General features: G+C 35.8%; 3 protein-coding genes and 1 long non-coding RNA gene across 6 annotated transcripts; 3 read left to right on the top strand and 1 right to left on the bottom strand.

The window, feature by feature from the left end:
• The first annotated feature begins 6,415 nt into the window (after window positions 1–6,415).
• LOC112522948 (putative lipid phosphate phosphatase 3, chloroplastic) lies at window positions 6,416–13,178 on the top strand. 3 transcript variants are annotated; one of them, XM_025132308.1, is made up of 9 exons: window positions 6,416–6,624; window positions 6,841–6,880; window positions 9,372–9,602; window positions 9,987–10,074; window positions 10,167–10,276; window positions 11,912–12,002; window positions 12,125–12,313; window positions 12,392–12,451; window positions 12,650–13,175. In XM_025132308.1, exons 2-9 carry the CDS (start codon window positions 6,848–6,850, stop codon window positions 12,859–12,861), a joined length of 1,014 nt encoding a protein of 337 aa, XP_024988076.1. In that variant the 5' UTR covers window positions 6,416–6,624; window positions 6,841–6,847; the 3' UTR covers window positions 12,862–13,175. The 3 variants fall into 3 exon arrangements, with proteins under 3 accessions (XP_024988076.1, XP_024988077.1, XP_024988078.1); XM_025132310.1 differs by having other exon boundaries at window positions 6,550–6,624; window positions 6,792–6,880; window positions 12,650–13,178; XM_025132309.1 differs by lacking the exon at window positions 6,841–6,880 and having other exon boundaries at window positions 12,650–13,176.
• A 2,358-nt stretch (window positions 13,179–15,536) lies between these two features.
• On the top strand, window positions 15,537–18,560 carry LOC112522897. Its single transcript, XR_003070220.1, has 3 exons — window positions 15,537–15,926; window positions 16,852–17,071; window positions 18,537–18,560. It is a non-coding gene; the product is annotated as an uncharacterized LOC112522897 (long non-coding RNA).
• Window positions 18,561–21,777: 3,217 nt separating this feature from the next.
• Window positions 21,778–23,136, bottom strand: LOC112522754 (pentatricopeptide repeat-containing protein At5g65560-like). The gene has a single exon (XM_025132056.1). It carries the CDS (start codon window positions 23,134–23,136, stop codon window positions 21,778–21,780), a length of 1,359 nt encoding a protein of 452 aa, XP_024987824.1.
• Window positions 23,137–23,996: 860 nt separating this feature from the next.
• Window positions 23,997–25,260, top strand: LOC112522752 (pentatricopeptide repeat-containing protein At5g64320, mitochondrial-like). The gene is made up of 2 exons (XM_025132053.1): window positions 23,997–24,285; window positions 24,656–25,260. Exons 1-2 carry the CDS (start codon window positions 23,997–23,999, stop codon window positions 25,258–25,260), a joined length of 894 nt encoding a protein of 297 aa, XP_024987821.1.
• Window positions 25,261–25,736: the final 476 nt, after the last annotated feature.

Here is a 25,736-nt window from a genome sequence, read left to right as displayed (position 1 = left end):
ATTTAACAGGTTTCAGAATGTCCAAGGATTTATTTGTTCCAAAAAATTGTCCAAGGAGTTATTTAACAGGTTTTGTAATGTCCGGTGACTTATTTAACAGGTTCTAGAATGTCAAAGGATTTACTTGTTCCAAAAAATTGTCCAAGGACTTAATCGTTCCAAACAGTAAAGTCCATTGGTTTTTTTTAGACTTTTCCCTATTTTTTAAATTGTCGTGTTATGTTAATTCCAAAAAACAAAGGTTGTTCTGAAATATTTTGAAATTGGAGTGACTGAACTAAAATTTTAATAAAACATTTCTACACAATGGGTTTTTGTTTAGGGTTCATTTAATTTGGTTAGTAAATTTTAATTTGCAACACATCTTATTTAGCAATAAAATTCTAGATGTGTAAGGAAACAATAAGAAACCTAGAGAAAATTGAGAACTTTCACGAGATGAACCAAAAAATCCAAGCAAGCCCCTCAAAATCAACCAAAAATATGATTTTTTTTCTCGAAATCAACCAAAAAATTTAAAAAATCACTTAGAAAATCTTTGTGAATGATGGAATTCGTTCAGGAACACTCAAGCGGCTTTGCAATGTCAAATGATGGATGTACATAACCGCTTACAAGAGACGAGGCATCGTCGAGAATAATTGTAGAAGGTAACTTATTTATCGACTTGATGAAATCGCATTATTACTTAAAAAAATTATCTTAACCTTTTCGGTTAGATCCCCTCTCACCTAATTAAAAAAATGGCTTCAATTCATACTCGTAAAAAATCATGAATTTAATTAAAATATGATACACTAATCCAAGTTAATTGGTGCCCACGGCGAAAAGTCCAAATGATGCCCAATTAAAAACATCCAAGTGTAGCTGGACACTGACCAGCTTGCTAAAATAAATCTACACTCTTAAACGATTAACCGTAAAAACACGGGTGTTACATTTGATATTTATCCTCTCTCCCCACCATTTACTCACCACTTATCTCTTTAATTGTCTTCTCTTTTTGATGTATTTGTTTTGCATCATGTAGTGGTAATATTGTTTATTACTGTTATAGAAAGTGAAAAACACAGAATCAAAGATGATATGATTAATCATCTCAATATCTCATACAACTAGTCAATTTACTATGTAGGGTTTTCCTCCTTGCAGTAAATTCTAATCTATTATGTATCCTCTCTAGCTCTCTCCCTACCATTTGACTCGCCACCTATCTCTTTAATCGTCTTTTCTTTTCTATGTTGCATAAAGATGTATTTGTTTCACACTGTGTGATAGTATACTTGTTAGTACTGCAATTGAAAGTAGAAAACACAAAATCAGACAAGATTGAACATACAAGGATAAACAAATTTTATATAGATGGGGGTTAAAACTCATGTTGAGAGCAAAGAAATCCATTAAAGAATAAATTAGAGAAGTATATTAAGATTTAAAGATTGCTCAATCCTGAGTCCTAAAAGCCTGTAGGAAGGATGTGCCTCTATAGCTCTGGGAAAAGACTGAAGAGGTAAAGTACCAAAACCCATTCACAGATGTATACCGCAGGCAAAAACTAGACAGGTAAAATCCAACAGCCTAAGCCCTCCATTACTATTACGTATTCATGCACAAAAGTGAATAACATACATTCAAAAACCAATCCTTCCTCCAAACTTACTAAAAGCATCATGAATCTTTGACTAAAGGCATCATGAAGTGACTTTAATGGCCTTTTGATTTCAATTGGTAAAGTAAATAAGTAAATAAGTAAACAAGTAATTAAAATATAAAATAACCCTAAGTTACTTAAGTCCCTGTTCCCTTAACCAGCTAAGTAAGCAAGTCATTAGTCCATCATGTGTTTTAGTCACAAGTCTGTTTGTCTAATTCTACCAGAAGTACCACCCATCCTTAGACAACACAAGATTGACATAACAATCAACAATCCTGCCCCTGCTCCCATCCCATGGAAAAAGGACTGTCAATCATCTATTCATCTCCAGAACTTGGTACAGGTGATGGGCTGATGGCACATGTACAACTGATTTATTGCAACTTCTAAACACAGTAAAACAACCCTAAAATTAACAAATGGTTGTAATTTGTTTCTAATTCCACAGTAAGTAAATAAGTGCTATCCTCAACAGTAGAGTAAAAAAATAAAATTAGAATATAAAACAAGAATTAGGTTTTGCAATCAAACAACTAACAAGAACTGCTAAGTGCTAACCTGTAGTATAAAACAAGAATTAGACTCTGTTCTCTGTAGTAGTCTAGTAGAGCGAGAGCGAGAGGAGGCAGAGCCGCAGGCGCAGAGTCGCAGAGCCAGAGAGCGACGAGAGACGCAACTCAGTCACGCAGGCAGGCAGCCGGCCAGCCAGCCGCAGACGAGAGGGGGCAGCAGACCGACGGCAGTCGGAGCGACGGAATCAAAATCGAGAGTCAGGCAGTGAGCGAGAGCGATTGCGATTGACTTCAAGAGTGAGCGACAGAGCGAGGTTAGGCGAGGTGAGGAGGCGAGAACTCGAGATGATGGTGGGCTGCCTGGAGTGGACTGGTAAGTGGTAACGTTAACGGCCCAAAATAAAATCGAACCGATACATACATTGGGCTTTCAAAATTTGATGCCTTGGACTTCATGCTACCCTGGGCCTTCTCCCCCTGGGCCTATGGCCAGGGCCGGCCCTGCAGGTAGGCCCAACCAACTTGGTTCAATCCATACATGACATGAGCAGAGAACTTGTGTTTAGTTTCAAAGAAATCCCTCAAATTTTCATTGAATGTGTGAAATCCCTCAACTTTTCAACGTTACAAATCTGTTTCTGCTCCATCTACGATATTTTATAGACATTATTAGAGTGAATAAAAGTAGTTTATAATCGTTACTGATAGATTTACAAGCATCATTCAAGAATTTTAGTGGGTGCACATCAACTTGTTAGTTTTCATTAGCATAGAAAATTCAGTTTTAAGTTAGAAGCCTATGATGAACCATAAGAATCGAACACCGATGTTTATAATATGAGCATACAAACATAGACAGACAACAACTACTTCAATTAAGCACACAAAATCATAGGCGCATTAAGGGGCCGTTTACCTAAACACTTACCTGATAAGTGCCTACCGGTAAAATTCAACAATGTCGCTTACTTACCGGGTAAGATTTTATTTACCAAAAATGCATCGTATGCAACAATTTATCACGGTAAGCGCTAGCCATGGTAAGAGTCGTTGCCCTCAATTACCGGGTACAACTCTCGCTTCTTGTCTTCGCTCTTGCCGGGTAAGATTTTTAATCTTTATCATATTCATCCGGTAAAGTAATATGACTTGATAAACACTTACTCGGGTAAGTGTTTGATAAATGGCACCTAAAAATCTAGAAATCAACAAGAATGAGATCATCAATTAACAAAATAAAGATTCAACATTTAATCTAAAAAAAACCTGAGGAGGTGTTAGAGTCACGGTGGACAGAGGTTGAGGTTGAGGTTGTGGCTGTGGCTGGAGAGGGCAGTGAGCAGAGGGTTGAATAACCGCGAGTCTTGACAACAGCGTGACAATGTCGATCATGAGAGGAGGCCGTTAGGGCCAGACTATACATACACGAAAAAGAAAGCCTTCTCAAAAAGTTTTTGATTGGTGGGTAAAAAAAGATCCTTATTAATAAAGGAAACTACAAATCTATATATATAAACAATTCTTATTGATTATAAAAAGGTGTTTGGAATTGCTTATAAAAGCTGTTTTTTAACTTATTTCAGTCTGACACCTGTGATAAGCTGTTTTCTGGTGTTTGGATAAGAAAAAAACTGCTTATACTGGTGCCAAACCGGTGATAAGCCGTTTTGGATAAGTTAATCCTTCCTGACTTATGAAAAACTGCTTATTACCAGTTTACAATTTTAACCTTGTTTTATTTAACTCCAGTTTGATACCACATAAGTTAATAAGCACTTATACAAAAAAACATAAGTTGTTTTAAATAAGCAATCCCAAACACCCCCCAAATATATTTTAAATTTAAATACTTTTCAATTTTAAATATATATATGAGTTACGACTATATAATTAAAAAAAAAAAAAAATCAAATCTAACCTATATATATATATATATATATATATAGGTGGAGGTTCATACGAGAATTCCTGTGATTTACAAAAACGCAAGAACAACTTAATAACCTCAAACTTTTTTAATTAATAAATTAACTTATATTAAATATAAATAAATTAATAAGGGCAGTAATGTAATTAAATAATTTTTATAATTTTTATTTTATTTTAATTAGTTATAATTATCCTTTTTTTTCCTGCACGTTCGTTTCCACTCTCTTCTCTCCCCTTGTGATAATTGTGTGATTGTGTAACAACCACCTATCGAAACCATGATCAATCAAGTGTAGCCATAGCTTATCGAAACCATGAGTAATCGTTGTGATAAATGTGTGATTGTCTAACCCTAACCGATCGAAATCATGATCAAATTGAGTGCGCAAGTGATGTYATAATAGTGATATCACATGATTATCACACCAAATCGTTTAGTGGATTTCGCCCGCAATCGTTGTGATAAATATGTGATTGTCTAATCCTAACATATCGAAACCATGAGTAATCATTGTGATAAATGTGTGATTGTCTAACCCTAACCGATCGAAACCATGATCAAATCAAGTGCGATGTTATGATAGTGATATCACATGATTATCACACCCATATCACACCAAATCGGTAGCCGATTTTCTAAGTTAACCCTAGCTGAGCGGAATCCTTGTGATAATTGTGTGATAATCACATGATTATCACATCCATATCACACCAAATCGTGTTGATATAAGCGATAATGTGATAATTGTGTGATAATCACATGATTATCACACCCAAATCGTGTTGATATAAGCGATAATGTGATAATTGTGTGATAATCACATGATTATCACAYCCATATCACACCAAATCGTGTTGATATAAGCGATAATGTGATAATTGTGTGATAATCACATGATTATCACACCCATATCACATGATAATCACATGATTAGCCGTTTATTAGATAATGATAATCATGATCGTGTTAAAAGATTTTATTATATCATTTATATTATTACCCTTTTAATTTTAATATTTTTTGAATCTTTTTAAATTTCAATTTTAATTTTAAAAATCTTTTAATTTTATTTTTTATCACAATATGAGTTTATTGGGTTGTTCTCGCGTTCTCATAAATTACATGGGTTCTCGTTTGAATCCTTCCCCATACATACATACATACATACATACATACATACATACATATATATATATATATATATATGAGAAGATATTTTAATGCTGTAATTAATGTTGAAATTGTTAAAATATAATTACTGTTGGAGTTTGATATAATTTTTATTCAAGTATTTGATTTTTATTATTTTATTTTTATAAAAAAAAATAAGATGCATCTTAGAACATCTTCAAAAGATTCTGTAAAATAGAGATTTTAATAATTTTTACTCCAATAGATTTTTCAAAACTTTCTACAAAATGGAGAAAAAATGAGAGAGGCAATGGAAAAATTCTTCAAATTTGAAAGAGTATCCAAAAGTGATTATCTATAAAAGAGATATTATTTTATTTTTTCTATAAGAAATCCTTTAAAAATCTGACATATTTTAATAATATTATTCATATTGTAATCTTCAAAACTATTATATTTAATTTTAAGATTTTGACCGAAGAATCTATGGAGATGTTCTCACTTGTAACGTAAACTCACAAGGTATATTGATGCATATTAATTAAAATTCAAGATTACAAGTAGAATGCGCATAAATACATCTTATTAAAGCTCAATGTTTGAATTCGTGTAACTAACTGCAGATAAACATAATCAAATACATGATAAAAATCATTTTTAAATATAAAAAATCTAAAATATAATTAAGATCATTCAGGATAATACCAAAAAAAAATTATTAAACCAAAAATAAATCATTTCGTTCTTAAACTTCAATTAAATTATAATAAAAATTGAATTAAAAAAATTACACAAAAACGAAAACTTTTAAATAGTTAATTTGATACTAATATCGCTTATTTTTGTTAAAATTTTATAATATCTTCAAATTTATATTTTATTTAAAAATAAATTTTTTTTTTCTCAAAATCATATAAAATCACATTGTAACATTGATAGTCTCCGAAATATTATAATCAAGATATATTTTGTTGTATTGCTAGAATGCTAATCAAGAGAATCAGACGAGCCCCTTAATTTACCGCCATATTAAAGCAAGACGTTGGTAAATGGGTGAAATTGATACTTAAGGGCCACAATTATATGTTTTTATATAGTTTAGGGGGGAATTTGGGTGATTTTCAAAAAATCTAATATAAAAGCTTTTTCTCCCTCTAACCGACAATCCAACCACCCTCCATAACCGCCGTCACCGGCGAAGGAACCCCTTTCTCTCTCTAGTCACTCCATTCTCTCTCTAAAACGCACAAACCAAACGGACATACACATATTTCATCCATTATCGATCATTTGTCAACCATATACTCATTAGAACTTGGGAGTTTTGAGTGACACTGGGTCCCATTTGTTGGCGAGTAGTTTTCCCCGTCGATTTTTGCCGGAAAGTATCCATTCAGGTACAACCACCACAATTATTCTCCACTTTATCTTTGTAAATGATTACTTTTCTCTTTTAAGATTCACATATTCTGCTTTAGTTATTCTAATCGCTGATCGGAAAGCGTCTAATCTTAGGTTTACTAAGTTAATTGAACCCTGCACTTTTTGGGGTTTTAAATTTCAGAAAACCGATTGTCTAATTTGGCTCTGTTTCTCGTTCTTGAATCACGCAGTAGAAGAATGAGTTTTCAGATCCTGCGGAATATGTTTCAGGTTAGTACAACATCCTCGGGATTTTTGGCTCGTGATCATCTTTAGGTCTTTTAAATGCAAGTGCATGCAGAGGTTTATTAAAATATATATATAAATCTTAAAGTTATTTTATACTTTTTTTTTTTCAAAAGAGATCCACTGTATGTCTGTATCAATAAAACCCAACTGGTGGGGTGGATTCAGGTATCTGAACTGTGTTATGCACTATTATTACCAAAGATTTGGAGCATGCACTGTAATAACAATTTCCTCTCCCATCCATTGTTTTTTACACTACAGCAAATTACAGAAAGAATTTTAGGTTTCAGGCCCATACCAGTCTTTGGTGAATGTCCCTGTAAAAAATGAGGGCATTGATAATGTTCACTTGAAACTTTACCAAAAGAAAGGGATAGTTGCACTTTCTTGGTTCTTCTAGAGTAGTTATCTATGTAATTTTAATGGCTGCTTCTTGGAGACTTGAATCCCAACCCTAGGTCACATAACCTTTTCAAGTAGCACCAATTGCTCTTGTTGTGGAGCTGCAAAGACTTTCTTGTTACCTTGGTTATTTTGTCTAAAATATGTGGGAGTTATTGAGTTTCTGCTCTAATCATGGCTTAAAAATGGTTATATACTGCAATGTGTCAAAATACATCCACATTTGGCTTGTGGATTTGAGAAGGAATATTTAAGAGCAAACAACGTTGCATTTTGAGATGTTGTTTCTGCAATTTTATAGAGTAATACTTTATCAAAATTAAAATAAACAAAGTCGAATTTGTAAAAGTATGAGGACTTATATAATATAACAGCTGATAACTTTTAGAATCAATGAACAGCAGCTCAAATATTTTGTTTCCGTTGCCATCAACTATGGTCAAGAGACTTCTAGCACTTTATTATATTGTGTTTATATTGCTTCACTTTGTCATCTGATTATTATTCCGTGCAACTTATGTTGCTGCCAAGCTGATAAATATTTGTTGGGAAGAAGTGAGCTTTGAACTTGTCTTGACCAATCTGTATTGTCCTCAATCGACGCAAGGGGCCTACTTAATACATAAAGAATGTGGATTTTTGTCCCACTGTTATTGGTTATGCCTTCAGGTCCTGTGCAGCCTTAGAACTATGGCATCTTGGAAGAACTAGGTCAGTTTAAAAATGCTTGAGAAAGGACTTGGATGAAAGAATGAGCACAAGCACTTCTAAAGGATTCATAGAGAAATGCTTGTCTAAATTACTTGACGGTTTCTTATATCTTTTGGATGGACTGCGCATGAGGTACCAACTACTTATAAGTGTCTAAACTTCCATCTAACATCCAAGATACAAGAACTCTCAAGGCTTGGGAACTTCCTAGTTCAGGTTCTACTATGAAAATATCCTAGACTTCAATCCAAAGAGTTCTAGAGGAACCTATAAGCTACAAGGGAATCCTAGATTGTTATGGACAACTCTAGTAATTTGTAGGGAATTCATGTTTGTATTCCTTGGTGGATGCTTAGTTGGTGGTCCAGTTGGTGCCATGTGTGCATTCTGCGGGGTGCTGAGGCTGCTCAAGTTCATCTGGTCCATGGGATTATGGATTTTTGTTTTAGCCATGAAGTATGTTGGACTGGCCGCATCTGTTGATTGATTTCGAATTTCATTTTACGCACCATGTGAAACAACCATATGGCTGGTTGATCCAATAGTCTAATGTTGGAATTTTCTTGGGTTTATTAGAGAGGATATGTTTGTTGCTATTGCTATTAAGTAGTAATTCGCATTTGTAAAGTGATAGATGTTTTCTTGTACACTTTAGAGTCGTAATTTAATTTGTTGTATGGGTAAAACCCAATTTGCATTGTCAATGAATTGACATGTCAAAATTCGTAACTGATCAATGAATAAGCAAGTTTGATGCATGATTTTGGTTTGTGGGTTGTGATTAAATATGATCTTATTTGTTAACTTAGTGGCATATATTCTCTTGTGTACTGTAGAATTACCTTGAAAATATGCCTAAGAAATGGTGACATGACACTTCTCATGGAACGTGGGTAGATTTTTTTTCTTGACCCTTTAGAATTATCCCCTCTAATTTGGCATGAGTAAAATGTTAATACATATAAGGGCTATAGTCATGGGAAAAGACATCTGTTTGGACCTCTCTCATATGTATGATCACCTTTTTGCCCACTAGTCTTATTTTCAGGTTAAAAGCTAATGCTTCCCGACAGATTACATGGTACCGCTTTTACAAGGGCAAATTGGGCGAGTCGCTATCTTCTTTTGGCAGGAAAATGAGACTGTGGGATAAAGTGGTCACAACATGACGCAAAGTGACCATAACTTGTTTTACTTGCTAATATGGGGTCCAAACAAATAGTTGTTTTGAAAATAATGACTGAAACATTTTCTCATTGCTAAGAGATGCATATAATTTGGTTCGTCTTTGTGATATAAATCTGTGTAGACCGTCATCAACAACTTTTTTTTAAATGTGATCCTATCTTTATCTCAATAGGGACAGCAGGGCAGAGTTGGGGAAGTCGAGCTTGGAGCATTCTACATGAAGTCTCATGGAACTACGGTGGCTAGAATTCACATGCATGACTGGCTTATATTGATTCTGCTTTTAATCATTGAGATTGTCCTAAACATCATACACCCATTCTATCGCTTCGTGGGAAAGGATATGATGACAGACCTTAGATATCCAATGAAGGAAAACACTGTTCCTGTGTGGGCCGTTCCAGTGAGTTTCTTATACTTCTTTCCATGTCTACTCTATATTTAAGTGCCAAGAATTGAATTAGGCTAAAGAGAGACGTTTATGGTGTGCTTGGCATGATGGAATCAATTAAAGAATGGGATGTGTCAAAATAACGAAAAAGTGTTGCATGGTTACATATTTGGATATAAAATGGAACATTTCAGCTAGCATATCATTAAGTCTTCCATTTTTCATTCCTTAGTAGGTGTTTCTTTCCCATTTAAACAATGAAGCAATAAGTTTTGGTCTACACTCATAACAATACTTACTGATCATTGGAGCTAAATGTTTATTCTTATGGCATTCATTTCTGAATTTTGCTTTAGGAAACCCATGATTTTTGTGTAATTAATTTTTTATCTACAGCTTTATGCGGTGTTGTTGCCTATAGTTGTTTTTATCTTCATCTATTTCAAGAGAAGAGATGTATATGATCTGCACCATGCCGTTTTAGGTAACCATATTGATGGCCTGTTTAAGTTTGACCTGAACGCATTCAATCCCGTCTTTGAGTTGAATGATTTGCATTGCTTAACACTTCTGCAGGTCTCTTATTTGCTGTACTTATAACGGGTGTCCTGACAGATGCCATAAAAGATGCCACTGGAAGGCCTAGACCTGATTTCTTTTGGCGTTGCTTTCCTGATGGACTTGATGTATGTGACTTATTTTTTTGTAATAAAGTGAAAGAGGATAGTTAACAACAAGCATACAAGTTTCAAGGGCATTCTCCCAGTGTGCATGTGTAAAAACATATTTTTTCACATGGGACAACTATTTTATACTAGGTTTCAGTGACTTATATTCAAATTTTGTAGATTTATCTGAGGCGTTTGGTTCGCAGAATGGAATTTGGTGGAATTGGAATCCATCAAAGGAATTTGAATTTGAATGAATTGGATGGAATTTGACAACGTGTTTGGTTTGATGGAATTGGAATGGGATCTCTAAAAAGAATTGGAATCTCCATATTTATTTGGAGGGAGGGTGGGGGTGGCAGCTGTGATGACGACAATAGTGGCTTGGTGGTAGTGGGGTGGGGACGGGGGCGGGAGGAGGAGGTGGGCAGGGTGGGGAATGGCGTAGCAGCTATGATGATGACATTAATGGCAAGTGGTATTGGTGGTGCATGGTGGTGAGGTGTAGGGTGGCAGCCGTGATGATGACAATAGTGGCATGGTGGTCGGTGGGGTGGGCAGGGGTGGGTGGAGGGGTTGTAGCTGTGACGACGACAATATTGGCATGGTGGTGGGCTGGCGAGGTGGGGCTGTGGGGTGGGTTGGGGTGGGGTGTAACGAAGAGAGTAGCGACATGGTGGTCAGTGGTGGGTTGGGTGTTGGGGTAGGATGGAGTAGGGGTGGGTGGAAGTTGTGACGGTGATATTAGTGGTGTGGTGGTGGAGTTGTTAGGGGGCGTGACAATGACAATAGTATTATGGTCGTGGTGGGGGCAAGGGGTGGATGGTGTTCCATGTTGGTTAAATTGGATGCAAAGGGATGGAATTCAATTCCTTCACTTATGTCAAGAAATGATGAATTCATTAATTTGTGGAATTCAAATGATTCCATCCATTTCAACATGTGAACCAAACTAAGGGGCTGTTTACCAAACGCTTACTCGGGTAAGTGAACATCAAGTTACATTACCTTACCGGATTAATATGATAAGGACCAAAAATCTTACCCGGTAAGAGCGAGACAAAGACCAAGAGTCTTACCCAGTAAGTGAGGACGACGACTCTTATCATGGTAAGCGCTTACCAGGTAAATTATTGCGTACGATACCGTTTTGGTGGACTAAAATTTTACCCGGTAAGTAAATGATAGTGTTAAATTTACCGGTAATCGCTTACCGGGTAAATGTTTGGTAAACGACCCCTAAGAAATTGGAATTCGGACAAAGGAATTGATCGTTCCAATTCCCTTGAAATCCCTCGAATTTCGCAAACCAAATAGCCCCTAACTGATTTGATGAATTTGATTACATTAAAGGATTTTACAAGTTAGAGGTGAATAGTGGCGAGCTTGCTCAAATTTTTATTACGGGTTTATTTCCTGGTCTAGTTTCAAGTCATAGATGTATGCGAGTATAAATCTCATCAATAAGTCTGGCAGATTTTTGGTATTGATCCTTTCTTATGGTAATCGTGGGGCTTTGAAGATAACAGCCATCACTGGCTATCTATGGGGAGGAGTCTCAAGGCCTGGCCTTTATGTGCCGGTTGAGTTGGCCCTCAAGGTTTTGGCATTGATCTTTGTGATGCTCTCATGCTGCTAGCTATAATGTTGCAGGAGTATGATCGGTGGGGCAATGTTAAATGTCATGGTGAAGAAGGTGATATAAGAGAAGGTCATAAGAGCTTCCCAAGCGGTCATTCGTCATGTAAGATTCCGCTAATATTAATTTTGCATTAACAATATAGTTTTCTATCCCCAGAATGTAATGAAAACAGACCCGAGAACATGTTAAAATGTCCAATGCTGAAAATTTAGTGTGTTTTGCAGGGTCCTTTGCAGGCCTAGGGTTTTTGGCACTGTACTTAGCTGGAAAAATCAAAGCATTTGATCGTCGGGGTCATGTGGCGAAATTATGCATCGTTTTCCTTCCACTCCTTATGGCATCTCTTGTAGCCGTTTCTCGAGTGGATGATTATTGGCACCATTGGCAAGATGTATTTGCTGGTGGTCTTTTAGGTTTGTTAATTTCGACATTTATCAACATTACACAATCATTTTAACTTGCATCCGCTGAATTCTATTGTTATTCTCCAGGTCTCACTGTTGCCACATTTTGCTATCTGCAGTTTTTTCCAGCCCCATATCATTCTGAAGGTTGGTAGTTTCTTTTTCTTATGTGTTTTCTGTATAGTATGGGATCTGTATTAGAGATGCACAAGGCCCGGGTGTTCTAAGGTGGGGCCTGGGCATGGGCTTGGTAGGGTCGGGCTTTTCGGGCCGGGTCCAGCCGGGCTTGGGATTGTTTGTGCTTCTCTTATCTGTATGCTTAGTAAGATTACTTCTTGGCTTCAGGGTGGGGTCCATATGCTTATTTTCGAGCTTTAGAAGAGACCCGTTCTAATAGAAGAGTAGATGATCGTGTAGATGAAGTCGGTACACATGCTATGGAGATTCCAGATTTAAACCAACAATCCGGGCAGAACCGGACTGGGATCGGGCTGGTTTCTTCGGTGGATAACCAGCCTAATTCCTTGCAAACTGATGTAGAATCTGGAAAACTTTGAAGTTGCCTGAAAATCTGATAATTTTTAGAGGTTATTATGAAGTTGTCTGTTTGTGTATATATTACTTGATACTTGTAGCTGAAGAGAAACCTAAAGGATCTGTAAATATTTTGCTTGGATATGGAAGAGGTTTTAAACCATTTTGACTCTTTTTATATCTTGAATTAACAACGACTTTCTGATCATATTTTTTTTCTATTAAAACTATATATTCAATTAAACATTACCAAGAACAACCCCCACTATGTCTTTTAACTTTAATGCCTAGTATAGCATCAACTTCATTTAAATCTTAGCCAAAAATTCTTTAGTTTCATGGATACATAAAAACATAGTAGGGGTGTTTAAAAAAAACCGTTGGACCGCTCAAATCGGTTGAATCAAGTCAAATCGGATCGTTTTTTGCGGTTTGAGCGGTCTGGAACCTTTTTTGAACTGTTTGGACCAAACCAACTATATATATATATATATATATATATTAATATTAGCAAGTCCAATTTTTTTAACTTATAAGTTATGGTTCATTATATCCCTAAGCCCTAACATAAACCCTAAAATCTAACATAATCAAATCCAAATGAATCGTAGTGGATTTTGTAACTTAATACTCACAGTAGAGTTGTAACCTTGTTAATTTGTTTGTTTTCTAATATGTATTATATATTTATTTGTTTGGACTTTGGATTATTTAGATTTTGGACTCAAGAGCTGCTTAGTTATTACATCTATTTGCTTGAATATTTTGTTTGTTAAAATGGATATTTAATCTAAAATTCTAAATTGTATATGTTTTTTTAAGTTTAATATTTAAAGTCTATTAAAGGTTCAAACCGTCTAAACCGGTCAGACCAAACCGCATTTTCGTGGTCTGGTTTACCCGGTTTGGGCACTTGATGTCAAACCGCTTGGTTTGAAAATTTTATAAACCGCCATTACGTTTTGGCTTGTGGTCTGAGAGGCTAAACTGGTCAAACCAGACGGCGAACATCCCTAAAGTATAGTATGACCGTAGTACTTCGTAAATTTAGAATAGATACATCTATCGGCAAAATTATTGGTAAAACAATTTGATAAAATCATGGAATCAAATTTCTCATGCCACTATTTTGGCGCTTGTTTTAACCCATATAATAACTTTTTTTTTAGCTTACAAACTTTGCTTTCATTTCCGGGCAACACAAACCTTTCAAGTTTTTTCATGTATACCTCTTCATTTAGGTCACTATTCAAGAAGGCCGTTTTTACATCCATTTGATGTATAGGCAAAAAGTACTCTTACTGATGTAATCCTAGCTACCGGTGCATAAGTATCAGAGTAATCCACACCTTGTCTTTGATTAAAACCTTGAATGACCAATTTAGCTTTAAAAGTTTGTATGGATCCGACGGTATTGTAACTACCATCCAAACGCATGGCCACTCTCCAAATGGGACATACCCCAAATGTTTATGTGGTGTGCACTAATCAAAACAACTAAAAATAACTGGTTAAAAAAACTTCATACCACAAACAATAACCAAAATAAAATTGGATTGTCCCTGCAATTAATTTGGATCAACTTTTTTCAACTTAGTTAATAACTGGTATATTCATAGAATAAAATAATATAAAATCACATATTTTCGTCAATTAGAACTATATCTAAACTAACAAATCCTCATTTCTCTTTGGTTTCAAAAACTCCAACATTCTACAAAATAATATTCAGAGCCAACATTCATTGTCTAAGTACAAACCTTTTAGTCTAACAAATTTCATGTAAATGTTTAAACAAAAACTTATTAGGTATAGAAGATAATATGCATGTGTAAGAATAATATGAAAAAATATTAATTGATCGTTAATATAAAGCAGTATAGGGAATAATCCTCTATTAAAGACTTAACGAATCTATAAATAACATAAACAAATATTAAATCTGCATTAATATAAAATAATAAGTTAGAAACCTATGTATAAATACTAATCAATTAGTATTTTGAATACCATTTTAATTACAAATGGATAACTAATATTAATTGATCATTAATATAAATTAGTATGTGACAATAACAAATTACTAATTACTTTTATGAATAATACAAATGAATTGTCATTAGTACACGTTAAGTAGTTACAAATGTTATTGAATTCGTGATTATATTCATATATTTTGATGAGCTAGTTTTTAAATTGTTGTTTGAATTAAAATAAAATGTGTTTTTCCTTATCAAATATCTAAAAGAAGATGATGAATCATAAATTTGTCTTATTTACCTGACAAAAAAATCTCTTATCCACAGTGATACCCAAAAAAACATTCGAGCATAGTAGTTACAATAAGATAACTTTTATTTATTCAAATTGTATTATCATCGTTAAATCTTCTCTAATAAAACCAATGAAACTTCAAAATCGTTAAAATTTACGGCTCCCGCTGCATTATATGAGTATACAACTAGTCTATACTACATATATAACCATTTAAGACAAAGTCTTAAATACAAGTTACTAAGTATAAGTTACAATGGTTTTATATGCAATAAATTCAAAAAACTCTTAAAGACAAGTCACAAAACATGATGTACAAGCTCTTTATGCAAATACTTCCTAAACACCAAATCATACTTGGTCAAACCTGCTTTCTCTTATCAGAATTCAAAATTACCGATTTGGGCCGGTATCTTCTTCTTCTGTATACGATCTCTGCGACCAAAACCATTTTTGGCTTTCTTCTTCTTCTGTAATTTTTCTCCTATGCGACCAAAACCATTTTGGGTTAGATACAGATACATTTCTTCTTGACAGACCTCGTTTCTTAACAATGTTGGTTTTGATGTATCACAACCTCAGCGATTTTGACGATTACCTTTTCCCAAGCAGCGGACGATTCTTTTTTCCTAAGCAACGATTCAGGCATTCGTACTCTCGAGATGCAGGTTTTACTTGTAGTTATCACTCCTGTTCTCATACGCTCCTCTTGACGAAGACATAAATCAGGTATACCATCGATTTAGGTTTGATGTTGTTCCTCTCGCTTCTCTGTTTGATTTCATATCGATTCATACTCTCCAACACAAATCAGGTACACCATTGATTTAGGTTTGTTTTTATTCCTCTCGCTTCTCTGTTTGATTTTGTTCCTCTAGCTTCTTTTTTTATTTTGCTCCTCTTGTTGTTGTTGATGCGGGCCTTCGATTTTTGTGGTACTCCAATTTTGTTGTCCGGTTTCTTTGACGAAACAAACAAAAAGAACAATGATACAAAAATTAAAAGGAGCGTATAAAGGCAGCAGTGATTTGGGGGGGGGGGGGGCATTTGTGGTTTAGATTAATTATCTTGATGTCACCCTACTCAAGCCATCTAATCTGTATTTAAATGTTGATTGTATCTCCTTAAAAGGTTGTATGCAACTATGCATCTAGGCATTCATTGAATCAAGTTGTAACAAATGTTCACTTGGAAACTGGAGAACAGAACATATTTACATTCATGACTTAAACCACTTAAACAATGGAATTTATATCCAGGAGATAAGAACAAGTGACTGGTGATTCAATTAACAATAAAAAGGAACAGTTTCTAGCATTTGAGAGGCTAGTCTCTCCTAAACAGAACTCTAGACAATTTTCTGGATGATCCCTATTTATTCACAGCCATTAACAGATTCTATGATCAAAATACCCGAACTACCCCTTCTAGAATATAACTCCTACTATTGGGCCAGTGCATAACACGTTTGTTGATGCTTATGAATAGCATTTGCTTGATCAAATGACAAAATATTGTTTCTAGGAGTTGGCGATTGAATGCATTCGTAGTTTTGTTGCCATAAAATGAACTGAACTCATTAAGAAGGCTTACACCATCCAGTTTTCTAAGGAATGTGGTTTATCAGGTTTTTTCACTGGTTTCTTAATTTATGCTACTTGTTAAATTACCTCAAAAGAAATAGATTAATGTCATTATGTACGATGTGCTTATGGTATTATGTTGTCACAATTCTGCAGGGTCACAGATGATTGTTTTTTTAAACATAAGTTCTTTCCATGTTACACATATTACAAGCCGGATAACTACGAAGATCTCTGATTGGAGTTCACTCCCCTGCTTTTCAGCTATCTGGAACGATACTTGCCCCCAAACCTCTTGAATGTTCCTCGAGATACAAAGTATAAATACATGCTGGACATTCTATATCGTTATTCGACTGAAGGAGAGCGCACTCGAGTGAGTATCTCCGTTCTGCTATATTTTTAACTCTCACACACTAGTTTTATAAATCCTTTTTGGCTGGCATTGTTTGCATAAGGTTCGAATTTTGAATTTTGAATTTGGCATGGTTGCTAAGTGATTGAGGGGAAGGAAGTTAGAATTCTGGAAACGTTCAATTCTTTTAAAGTGGATCGGAAACATATATGTAGGGATGGAGAGAATGAAAGGACAAGTTAGCCTATCACACGTGAACTAGCTAGGTATATGACTTTTTTCTGCATTATATTTGTGTGGTGAGGCTTTTAATTCATATTCTGTGTTGATTTTTAGTTAAACCGGCTAATTGTTGTGCTTTAATTCTTTTAAATAGTGGAACCTTTTGAAGGATTATTTGCAACAAAACCGTGGTTGTGTGGTTTGTACGGAAAACAAAGGGAATAACTTGCTATGTGGTTTGCGTAATTCTTTTAAATAGTGGAACCATTCTGTCTTCATACACACAGTTGCTTACGGGACTATTTTTGTTCTTGTTGCCTGTGTGAGGTTCGATTTGTATATTTATTTGATGTTGAGAGCATATAAGTTGGGGAATTTGTTGCAGGCATGTACCTACCTGAAATGAGCAATGGTTTATGGTTCTCACACAACGTGTTCCAAAACAAAGAATTCTTGAATATTTTGAAAGAGATTAGGATATAAGTGCATAGCATTAAATGATAATCATCTATTTTAGAGTGATAACGTAAGTTTTAAATAATCATTAGCTTCTAATTTTACACAAAACAGCAATAATTTTTATGGCAAAACATAACTTTGTGTTTTCTTATATTAAATAAAAGTGTTATTAAATTAGTATACTTCTTAATTCAGTTAATTGTAAATTTCTAGAATCGTGACCATAAAAAAGCAAATGCATTTTGCTGCTGCCAAAGTGTGTGTGTCGGAAAAAAAACAGATGCACACAGAGAGAACATCGATAGAATACTAGGAAAAAGAGTAGTCCAGAGAGGAAAGAGAACAAAATACATGAAGAAACAAATACAAAATTGGAGAAGCAGAGTAGTCACAGCTTAAATTAGAAGCCAATGTGCAGTCCTAGACTCCTAGTCCAAGTGCTGTAGCTAGTTGTTTGAAACCCAAGTTAAGTTAGTTTCTTTTGAAAGCTTTTAGGAAAGAAATAAGATGAAAGGCACACAGAGCCCCGAACTAAACATGTCAACTTTAAACCTCTAAAGGCCCTAATTTTTCATATTGAGACATGACAACAGCATGCATCATAGGACATAGGGCCTCACGTTACCCCCTCCCCCCCTTAAGAGTTTGATTGCATATGGCAATGCACCACCCCAGAAAGGTGCAAATACTTCTAAGTTTGTTTTTCTATTAAGATTTATTTTCTTATTTTTTGTTTCTAGATTTACTTCTAAGTTTTAAGTTAAATGTTTTTTCACGATCATTGATCATCGCTTCATTTCAACAGGACCAGAAGCACAGAGAATACAGGTAAAAAATTATATCCAATTATCAGGTAAATTTCAAGGTGATATCTCACGTGGAAGGTTCTTGTTCCCAGTTCATTCTGTTTACTGGTTAGCATTTTCTTAGTTCAGCATACATGTCATATGCTCTATTACTTTAGTTTCAAGTCTTGTGTCTGTTATATGCTATGCGCTTTGCTTGCCCTTGTTTTCTAAATTGGAACATATTTAGTGTCCATTGAACCAGACTGTTCTGACACTAAAGGTATTTAAAATCTGTGGGTACTTGGTATATCTAATTAAAGTATTTACCTTTACATCTTATATCTTTCCTTTCTTGGACATTTTATGTCATTTGTTCGCTTACCTTATCCTAGATAGAGAGTTTCTTATCCTCTGTTACAGCGCTGCCTTATCATCAACGTAGAAGTACACTATGAAACCCATGAACATTCAACAGCATTTTCTGAAGACACAATGTAAACAGAGTTACTCCTTTAATGTCCTTTAGTCCCAAAATAAATGCAAAATTTTCCTTTTGCAGGTGTACCCAAATAACTATGATGTTCCCTTTTTGGAAAAATTTCAAGCTAAAAATTAAATGTGTGTCAACTATACTCGTTACCTCGTTTTGATGACAATGATTTGCCCTGTGAGATTCCTCTTATATTTCTCCTTGAGTTTAGACATTTTATAAGCAGTCAAACACTTGCTAGTCAAGCATTGCTTTCTTTTTGGGTTCTCAATATCTGCATATTAGTGTAGACACTTGCTTTAGAGTGGATGAGTACTTCTGGCTCATTGGTTAATTTACTTCTGTTAGTTTTTCTCAAATACTTCAAATTTCATCGTAATATCATTCATTAAACTTCTGAAACTGCATGAAATATTCGTTCTTTTCTTTTGGAAAGAAGCATGAAATATCTGTGGTACCATAGTTTGCATAAAGATGACATAAATAACGTATAAAAGTTGAATTCTATGCCGAGTGTTGGTATACTGAAATTGATTGAATGGACTTCATTTATATGGACATAATATCATCATCCAGGTAACCAAATTACAACAGCCCCCAAATTTTGCAACATGGCAAATTAAAACAACACACCAATTTGGCCTCTGGCCATCGCAATCCAAAACTCTGAACAGGAATCAAGAACCATCCAGATTTTAGAACCAGCCAGTCTGATTCAGCTACGAGTACCATCCAGAGCTCTGCTTTGTCTACACGTACCATCCAGACTTTGTAACCACAAGTCGGATTCTAAACCAGGCTCAGGAACCAAACATCAATCACCAGATCTTGAAATCCCAACACAGAACCCCTTCTGCTCCAAACTGATACTGAAAAACAGGTTCTGTCCATAGTGATAGGCAGCCATATAATTGAAGCAATTTGGCCATAGGCCATTGCTAAAAGGTGATCCAGCAGCCACAAATATAGGAGTTCTGTAATTGAAACCAACCAAAAACCATTTTGTAAATCTTTCCCAACTGCTAATGGGACAAACTGCAGCCTCCAGATCAAAGAAAACCAATACAGATCCTCCCTGATCCATATTACAGCCAGATACCAAATACTGTTCCTAAATCCCTTAGGTTCAAACTCAAAATTCTTTAATCTCACACATAAAAAAGAAAAATAAAAAAGGACAAACTCAGGTGCATACCATCCCAAAAAATTTAAGAAACTCAGGTTAGCAGCCAACATATACAACAGAGAAAAATTAGGCCAAAACAGCTCCCAAATCATAAGAATACAGACTACTGGCAGCAGCAAAAAAAAAAAAATCCAAAAACCAACAAAGGATTGTCCCATAAGAACCAATTGATCTAAGAAAGAAATCCCATATAGGACAACACATTGGCTGGATCAGTGATCAGCAGCCAATGTGCCACCTTGCCAGAGTAGCATGGAACTAAGACATACAGAATGACAGGATCAGTGATCAACCACCATTCTATGGCCAAAACCACAGACCAAAGAAGGGGGGAGAACCAAAACACATAAATTATTAGATCGAAAATAGCACAACAAAAACAAAATTAGAAACAAAAATCAAATTGGGATAGCCATGGACCCAACTGTAGCAAACCAGAACCCAAACAGACCACTTGCAGGTCTTGATAGTTGAACACAGTATCGTTAATAGCAGAGACAGTCCCATCCAGCACTCACACATAGCATCCATGACATGGGATTCATGTATATACAATATAGAGATGACAGCACACAAAAACATCAGTCTTCTCTTCATGTCACAGATAAACAGCAAACCATACTTCTATACCCACAATCCCAGAGAAGTGAAGCCTTCACAAAAGGCAAACCAAAAAACCATTTTCTTTTGGACCTGGTAACACCAAAAAATATATATCTACCCCCCTTCCTCCTCCTCTTCCTCCTCCTCCTCTCAGTATACACAGCCCCAAAAAGAGAACCCTGTACACCAGATGAATGATCTTGAATCTCAATCACTTTCTTAAAATATTTCAGCCAGCCAGCACCAAGAAAATTTGAGAGCATAGCCATAGTATGAGAGTTGGGAAGTCCTTTTTGGGGGAGAATGCTTGATCAGATTGGCAGGGTCCTACTGATAATTAGTATATATATACACAAGGGATGAGAGGAGAATTAAGTATGAAGCAATGGTTGATATAAACCCATTCTACAATTTTATGATTGTGGTTTAATTTTTGAAGATAGGTTCCTGTTTCCATATGTGATGGTACAATTTTTTAAAGAAACCAAATCAATGTTACTTAACTAACTGCTGAAAATTAAACCACAGTGATCAAATTTTGGTGGTTGTGTTTCTATCAGGAGGACAATCTGAAATGGAAGCTATGCTAAACCAACATGCACTTGCCAAAACAAAAACTAAGAAAACATTGTTCCCCAATAATAAAAAAGAAGAACTAAGAAATACACAAATGCAAAGGACACCATGTATGTTTTAACAAAGTTTTGTTCCTTCATCTGCATATAAAACCTTGATAGTGAATATATTTACACTTTCTGAAACCTTCATCATCCTCTGTGATCACAAGTACTCTAATAACTCAATACCCTTACTCGTTTCCCCTCTCTTGTAAAGACAACAAATCACCACCTTGACATGATTCAAACGAGCATCTTGACACAGCCCATCCACTAAAGTTTTGTAGGTATCTTCGTTCGGAGCAACTTCTTTCTCTCCCATCGTCATAAATACTTGTATTGCTTCCCTTAATCGATTCTTTTTACAAAAAACAATCTATAATTGAATTGTAAACTTCAGCTTCTGGCCTGCAACCTTCTTCTCTTAGCAAAAAGAGGACAATTTCTACTTGATCTTGCTTGATGTGAGCATCTATTAAAGGGGTATAATGATACTCATTTGGTATCACCTTTTGCTCCACCATTTCTCCAAAAAGAGCTAAACCTCTATCAAGGTCCCCTGCTTTGCAAAATCCGTTAATGAGTACAACGTAAGTCCTTTGATCTGGTTTCAATCCATTTTCCTTCATCAAACTCAATAATCTTACTGCATTCTGTAGATCCATTTGCTCGATGCATCCATACATCAGGATGTTATAAGAAACAACCGTTGGCAAAGGGTCTACGTTGGTCATTTTGCTCAATAGCATCATACCCTTGTTGAGGTTTCCTATCAAGCACCACACCCTTATGATTTCACCATACGTTATGCTATTTGACAAATTATTGTGTCCCTCCATCCAATCAAAATTCATCAAGGCAGCATCAAACATCCTTGTTGTCCTTAATCCGTGTAAGAGATCATTATAGGTGCTTGTGTTTAGAGGAATCATTCGACTTTTCACCGTATGGTGGTGAACGCCTATGGCTAGTTTCGGTTGGCTGATTTTGAACAACCCACCGATAAGAGGCGAGTAGTGCTCGGCGTTTGGGGGACAACCCCTCTTTCTCATGATAACCACCAGATCCAAAGTCTTCATTGCCATATCTGCTTCACGCATTGAGGAAATCGGGAGGGTAAAGGTACGAGCAGTGGGTTCAATACCATTCCCGATCATTGTGTTTAGCATGTCTAGGGCGTCATCAACCCTCCCGACATGGCACAACGCGTTTATTAAATGGTTGTATGTCAAGGTATTTGGTGTAATTCCTTGATCCGTCATTTCTTTCCACACCCTAAACCCGGATTTGATATCCTTGTCTCTACAATAACCGAGAATAAGTGATGTGAAGACGTACACATTGGGACACACGCCAAACTTTAACATCCGATCTAGATATGATTCTGCTTCCGGAACCAAGGCATGGCGGCATAACATGTTTATTATCGGCATGTATGTCCAGAGGTTTGGTTTGAACCCGGAAGCAATCATATTAACAAAAGTTCGTTGGGCAGTCTTGACCATTTTGAACTGGGCCAATTGATGTAAGAGGGTACTAGAGCTGTATGGCCCGTAAGCGAGACCTTTTTTTCTGAGGTCATCGAAGAAATCAACTATATCGGTAAGTTGTTCCTTTGTTTTACAACTTTTAATGATTAGGACTCTCAGCTGATCAATGTCAGTGTCTTCAAATCGACCGGATTGAACCAGTCTGAGTAACCGAGCCTTATATTGTTCCATGTTATTTTTAGGAACACCACCATGATCAGAAGATATCAATCTCACAGAAGATAGTGTTGAATTTTTACAGTAAACATCTTATATCCACATTCATGTATGATGGTTTTGAATCTAATGATCATAATTCTAAAAATCTCTTTATAGCATCATACTATTAAATCTTTATTCATAAGATATTTATTGTTTTTTTTTTATTATTGGTTTTTTTTTCGTGAAGTGTTATTTTTCAAAAACCACGGGGACTAAATATGCAGTTTACTCAATAGTTTATTTTAAGGGCACGTAATAGGAAATGCAAAATCGTCTCTTCTAAGCCCAAATTTCATCTTCTTCACTCCCTCTGCGTCTTCCCCTCCCTCTGTTCTTAGCGTCTTCCCCTCGCTCATCCCGTGCAACACAATGCCACCGTCTCGTGCTTGGATTGTTTCTACCTGCTTTCGGCTGATGAAAGTGGTTGATCATGAAATGGTAACTACAACAACTCAACCTCATTTTGTGTCATTCTCTTTATTGTCTTCTCACACTTCTGTGAGATCGATATCTTCTGATCATGGTGGTGTTCCTAAAAATAACATAGAACAATATAAGGCTCGGTTACCCAAACTGGTTCAATCCGGTCGATTTGAAGACACTGACACTGATCAGCTGAGAGTCCTAATCATCAAAAATTGTAAAACAAAGGAACCACTTACCGATATAGTTGATTTTTTCGATGACCTCAGAAAAAAGGTCTCGCTTGCGGGCCAAACAACTCTAGTACCTTCTTACATCAATTGGCCCAGTTCAAAATGGTCGAGACTGCCCAACGAACTTTTGTTAATATGATTGCTTCCGGATTCAAACCAAACCTCTGGACATACATGCCGATAATAAACATGTTATGCCGCCATGCCTTGGTTCCGGAAGCAGAATTATATCTAGGTCGGATGTTAAAGTTTGACGTGTGTCCCGATGTGTACGTCTTCACATCACTTATTCTCGGTTATGGTAGATACAAGCATATCAAATCCGGGTTTAGGGTGTGGAAAGAAATGACGGATCAAGGGATTACACCAAATGCCTTGACATATAACCACTTAATAAACGCGTTGTGCCATGTTGTGAGGGTTGATGACGCCCTAGACATGCTAAACACAATGATCAGGAATGGTATTGAATCCAATACTCGTACCTTTACCCTCCCGATTTCCTCAATGTGTGAAGCAGATATGGCAATGAGGCTTTGGATCTGGTGGTTATTATGAGGAAGAGGGGTTCTCCCCCAAACGCGGAGAACTACTCGCCTCTTATCGGTGGGTTGTTCAAAATCAGCCAACCGAAACAAGCCATAGGCGTTTACCACCATATGGTGAAAAGTCGAATGATTCCTCTAAGCACAAGCACTTATAATGATCTCTTACACGGATTAAGAACAACAAGGATGTTTGATGCTGCCTTGATGAATTTTGGATGGAGGGGTACAATAATTTGTCAAATAGCATAACGCATGGTGAAATCATAAGGGTGTGGTGCTTGATAGGAAACCTAAACAAGGGTATGATGTTATTGAGCAAAGTGACCAACGTAGGCCCTTTGCCAATGGTTGCTTCTTATAACATACTGATGTATGGATGCATCGAGCAAATGGATCTAAACAATGCAATAAGATTATTGAGTTTGATGAAGGAAAATGGATTGAAACCAGATCAAAGGACTTACGGTGTACTCATTTACGGGTTTTGCAAAGCGGGGGACCTTGATGGAGGTTTAGCTCTTTTTGGAGAAATGGTGGAGCAAAAGGTGATGCCTAATGAGTATCATTATACCTCTTTAATAGATGCTCACATTAAGCAAGATGAAGTAGAAGCTGTCCTCTTTTTGCTAAGAGAAGAAGGTTGTAGGCCAGAGGCTGAAGCTTACAATTCAATTATAGATTGTTGTTGTAAAAGGAATCGATTAAGGGAAACAATACAAGTATTTATGACGATGGGAGAGAAAGAAGTTGCTCCGAACGAAGATACCTACAAAACTTTAGTGGATGGGCTGTGTCAAGATGTTGGTTTGAATCATGTCAAGGTGGTGATTTGTTGTCTTTACAAGAGAGGGGAAACGAGTAAGGGTATTGAGTTATTAGAGTACTTGTGATCACAGAGGATGATGAAGGTTTTAGAAAGTGTAAATATATTCATTATCAAGGTTTTATATGCAGATGAAGGAACAAAACTTTGTTAAAACATACATGGTGTCCTTTGCCTTTGTGTATTTCTTAGTTCTTCTTTTTTATTACTGGGGAAAAATGTTTTCTTAGTTTTTGTTTTGGCAAGTGCATGTTGGTTTAGCTTCTGTTTCATATTGTCCTCCTGACAGAAACACAACCACCAAAATTTGATCACTGTGGTTTAATTTTCAGCAGTTAGTTGAGTAACATTGATTTGGTTTCTTTAAAAATAATATTGTACCACCACATGTGGAAACATGAACCAATCTTCAAAAATTAAACCACAATCATAAAATTGTAGAATGGGTTTATATCAGCCATTGCTTCATACTTGATTCTTCTCTTAGAGAAGACTGATATTTTTGTGTGTTGTCATCTCTATATTGTATATACATGAATCCCA

Source organism: Cynara cardunculus (genome assembly GCF_001531365.2).
Source record: "Cynara cardunculus var. scolymus isolate 2C chromosome LG 12, CcrdV1, whole genome shotgun sequence".
NCBI classification, from domain to species: domain Eukaryota; kingdom Viridiplantae; phylum Streptophyta; class Magnoliopsida; order Asterales; family Asteraceae; genus Cynara; species Cynara cardunculus.
Note: the sequence above shows the minus strand (reverse complement) of the source record. Positions and strands in the feature narration are given on the sequence as shown.